The sequence below is a fragment of the Stylophora pistillata genome, chromosome 5, assembly GCF_964205215.1.
Source record: "Stylophora pistillata chromosome 5, jaStyPist1.2, whole genome shotgun sequence".
NCBI classification, from domain to species: Eukaryota; Metazoa; Cnidaria; class Anthozoa; order Scleractinia; family Pocilloporidae; genus Stylophora; species Stylophora pistillata.
In genome coordinates, this window is record NC_142523.1 from 18,193,191 (window position 1) to 18,198,215 (window position 5,025).

The following is a 5,025-nucleotide window of genomic DNA, read 5'->3' on the forward strand; positions in this document are numbered from 1 at the left end:
TTATGATTGGCTTATTGCTCCCCCCACTGCAGTACATGTATGTCCTGTCCAGATTGTGAAAGGGAAGCAGGTTCCATGATTAAAATGTTTCATAAAGCTAAATGCACTAGATCTCTTCCTACCACAGACTGTTACTTGTAAATTTGGATGGGTTGAAATTGTTTGAGACAAGGCCAAGAAAAAGGAAGTTGGAAAAGTAGGAATTTGGGAATCTCTTTCTTCGTTTGTATTTTTTACATTTTGGAATTTTGGTTCATGACAATGTTCAAAGATATATGATGGCACGCGTATTTAATCATGTGCTTGAAAAGTTTACCAGAAACAAAAATAGAATATATAAATAAAAATAACAAAAACCATTCTGAATTCCACCATTCAAGCTTTTCCCACCTATCAGCATGGTAACGATTGAAAAGTCCAAGGTCCATATTGGGTTTGTTATAACGTTTCTTATTAACTTAAAACAAGAAAAGGAACTTTTCCATTTGTTCACAATTTTTCCAGTCCTGTGATTTTATACAGCAATGATGAACCAATATTGTTATTTGTCCTAATAAATTAATCAGAATATCAGGAATTTAGAATCATAATTATGAATTACATACAGTAATTTAATATACTGGTACATATTTGTTTAGTTTTGCAAGAAAGGTCGCAGGTAAATTGGTTTTTCCTTAAACACTCTGTTAACCTTTACTCCCTTTAGATCTTGTCCTGGTGCAAGAGAAGGTTTTACAAGAGTTGTGTGAATCGGCATAAGGATCTCAAAGTCCACGAGCGGTGGGATTTTTTCATCAAATGCTCTTCGTAGAGAAGCCTCAACTACACACGCGGACCGCTCTTTCTGCAATTGGAAACCGGAAATCACGAAACCGTTTTCCATCAACCACACTCGCTTCGTTTGCCTGGGAACCTTGTTTACATTAGGACCAGGTAGTAATATCACATCTCGCATTAATGATCCTTTGACAACGGACTTTCCTTTTCCTTTACCGCGTAAAGTATTGGAACTTGGGTGGAACTGCCTTCTAAATCTTCGCATATAAGAACGGCGGACGGAAGAGCTTTGATTTGATGTAGAAGCTTCTGATTGCTTTTCCGTGTCGCTGCCGAGGAGTGTGGAAAGTTCCGATGCTTTTTGTTGTAGTTCTTGTAGTATTCGCTTTCCCTTTCACACTTCCCTCATCACAAGATGAGTTCGACGCCACGCTTTCAAGTTCTTCGTGGCGCGAAAATTCATATACTACATCATGTAAGCTTTAGTTTTTTTATCCCTCGCCAATATGACCAATCGATATTCTCAACCCATTGGTCGATATTCTCGATCGCCACATTCTGGACCATAGCGATCGGTATTCTCGATCCCCAATATGTTTTTTCAATCATCAATCGTGTTTTGGACCATAGCGATCGTCATTCTCAATCACTAATCGTTAATCTCAATCATAGCGATCTTCATTCTCGATCACCATTCGTGATTCTCAACCATAGCGATTGTTGTTCTCGATCCCCAATCGATAATCTCAATCATCAATCGTGATTTCATACCACTTTTGAATGGTTTGACCTCCCATACACGCAGGTATGTCGAGCAACTGGCGCTTACGCTTACGTACGTAGCTTTCTGTGCGCGCCAAAATCTAATCTTCGCTTTGTAGCAAAGTCTTTCACAATATGGCCAAGATTACAGAGAACGTTAAGTTCGTGGACGACCTCCAGCAAGCGCTTACAGAAAGCTTAGCTGTGTTTCCGGTTAGCGAATTAAAATCTGAACAAAAACTTATCGAGAACATCGTGGGAAGGAGAGATGTTTTCGGACAGATACCGACGGGGTTTAGAAAGAGCTTAATCTTTCAACTGCTGCCTGGAGTGTTCAAATTCTTGAGCTCGAAAGGCCACGGATTCTCTTCTAGTCCCTTGGTCATTGTCATTTCACCTTTTTTGTCGATTGTTGAATACCAAGTTAAACACCTTGGATTAGTGGGAATCGATACTGCTTTCATTGGGGAAAACAAAACCAAAGACCTAGAAATATTGGATGCAAATGGCGGGTTTGCTTTATTGTAAATGTCAGCTTTGCGCCAGTTGCTCGACATACCTGCGTGGCCCGTGCGAAGAATTAACTTCACGCGATTGGCAAAGTTTCAGTAACAGCAAATTATACAAAAACTCTAGAAAGATTTAAGCTTACCTCTCGTCTAACGTTTAACGCCAGCAACCATTATGTTTTATACGAACCTCGCATACTTTTAAACACGTTCTCTTGTGATAACTGCGAAAGTATTCAGTATAATTTCCGGTAAGATTTTCGCGGACAATCTGATCGATTTCTCTTACATTGTGTACCGAGAATGAAACTTTTCAACTCGAGCAAAGCTTCGTCACACAGCCCAAATAAACATGGCAACTGAACTTCTTGTATATGTCCGTGTTAAAACACACGAAAGGACTCCAAAGCACACTTCACTCTGATTGGGCAGAAAAACACAAAGATTTTCTGGTACCAATCAGATGCCAGAACGACTGCGACAGAACTAGTCTTGTAAGACAATGTCCCCAGGGGCTCTTCCGCCCTAACTTGAAATCGACTCACAGCCCCTGGGTCTCCGAGGATGGGTTTTCAGTCGTACTAATACGACTGTCACAGCTGCCAACGCCAGCGGCGGTCCACGCACTGAAGCTTTGCGAGAAATTAATGTCAACAGCCTTGCACTTCCATCAGTAGTCGGCAATAACACAACAACAATGAATAACGGTAGTGATGGTCTAACAGCAAGAGTTCTAGGTGGACTGCTCACCAATGCATCGTGCAACAACTCTCCAGTGAACATTTCCATCAACTTTCTGTTGAATGCTCATCCCAACGATTCAGCTAATGGCAGTTGCCTGGAGTGAATTTCTACAAATAAAAAGATCAAAGTTTTTGGACTTTTCATGAAACACTTCTTTGTTTTTAAAGGAATAAAATATCAATACACATATTTACACTTGAAGGTACTCACCTTTTATTAATCGCAATGTTAAACTTTCAGTGCTTTCGCTTGCACACTTAATTTCTTTCCGTTTTGCCACCAAAGTGATAAAAGGTGTAAATTATTTTCCATCTCGAGCAAATTCAGTGGAAATTTAAAAAAAAGATGTTAAGAATAAACGGCTTGTAAATTCAGTGAAATACTACCATTATAATAATAATAATAATAATAATAATAAAATATTTATATAGCGCCTATCCTTTTCAGTGCTAAGCGCTTTACAATGCTACAAAAAAGACTAAAATCGTATACGAAGCTCATCACCTTAGTTGTGATTTGAGCACTCTCGCGTGGCAACATGTCTGCACTTGGTCCCACAAGTGTAGCGCCCAGGCAATGGTTTATTCCAGAGCTTGGCCCAGTGTCTGCACTGATGAGACCCACATAGGTCGAAACAGTGTGCACTGTCTGCAGGTATATATATATATATATATATATATATATATATATTATGAGAGGAAAAAAGGACGTAACTACATTTCCTGACAAGCCTGTTTCGTGAATCGCTTCACTCTTCAGGGGTTTATATATATATATATATATATATAACTAACTGCAGACAGTACTGTTTCGGCCTTCTGGGCCTCATCAGTGCAGTGCTAATGCTAGGATGGAGGAGAACCAATATGGTCACCCCAAACGATCCAACATTTGTGGTATCGTAATAACAAAATTTTGTAATAACAAAATTACAAAATGGAGAACCCAGGATAGTTCATAAACTTGCTTAAAAAGAAAGGTCTTCAATCTAGATTTGAACTTGTTTACATCGTCGATTGATCTAATGTCAGTAGGTAAATCGTTCCAAAGTATAGGGGCAACAACCATTATCCTTAAATAGTGTGAAGCTTGTTTAAAAAGTTTGAAACCGAATGTAAAAACGAAGTTCAAATAAAAGATGTCGAAGGTTCTAACGTGCACGACTGACCTTGCTTCCTATTCGCTAACGCAATGACAGTTCTGACAAGTTGACTTCAAATGGCTTTCTGGGACGCGCGCTCAGGATGAAAACAAACAATATTGCTGTTTTCTTGTTTCCTACTTTTATTCAATGATGCGATTCAAGGAAAATTCATTACCAGACTCGTGAATTCCACGTTAAATTGCACTTGAAAACCGATATCGTACGAATCGATTCGTGCGATATCGGTTTTCAAGTGCAATTTAACGCGGAATTCACGAGTCAGGTAATGAATTTTCCTAATGAATTTCACTTTGTCAGCCATGAATCATGCTATTTTATTATAAGGTAAGAATGTAATTACGTCAAGAAGTTTGTGAACGTTATTAATCTCTCTTCATTTTATTTTTTTTTTCTGTTTTTTGTTTTTTTTTTTCTTTATTTTATTTAGGAAAAGGCGAAAGAAACGCTATTTAAGAGGTACCAGAGATCACATCCAGATGACAGACGTAAAATGCAGCTGCTCTGGAGCAAACAGTGCTGTTGTGACTACTTCCACACTAAGATATCCAACGAAGCTATCTTACAGTTTTTCGTCTGAAAGTCAGTCTTCAAGTGCATCAACAAAATTCTTTGAAATGGACTCACGAGTCCGTCTTGAGGAAGATTCTCAAGTAGTTGGAGAACTTTTCCACATGGAACCTGAGTTATTGTCAAGTTTGCAACTACAAAGGAGGTTTCCGAAATGGAGCCTTGTGCTTTCATATCGTCACCAGTCTTAAGATACAGTAGTACTGACTTGCCACTGAGTTCAATGAGGGATTCTGCTGTTTGTTACCCCGGAGATCCACGAGCGCATTCATCATCGGCGCAGTGGTATGAAATGAAGCCATTATCTCCGCTTTCAGCACCTACATCGAGATTCAGTGATGGATTTCCACCCCCTGGCGCAGTAACGGATGTTACTTTTAGCTGCTGCAACGATTTAGACACTAGCCTTGGTGAGACAATGTCGTGTGAAAGGGAGCCCACAGCTGTAGCAACAGAAGACATAAAAGGAGAGACTTCCCCAAGTTCCGCTGAGGATACTCA

The 5,025-nt window shown here is 39.4% G+C and overlaps 1 protein-coding gene across 1 annotated transcript; it reads right to left on the reverse strand.

Moving 5' to 3' along the window:
- LOC148730635 (uncharacterized) lies at positions 1 to 4,698 on the reverse strand. The gene is made up of 2 exons (XM_088761832.1): positions 4,582 to 4,698; positions 1 to 1,168 (listed from the first exon to the last, which is right to left on the reverse strand). Exons 1-2 carry the CDS (start codon positions 4,696 to 4,698, stop codon positions 635 to 637), a joined length of 651 nt encoding a protein of 216 aa, XP_088617958.1. The 3' UTR covers positions 1 to 634.
- Positions 4,699 to 5,025: the final 327 nt, after the last annotated feature.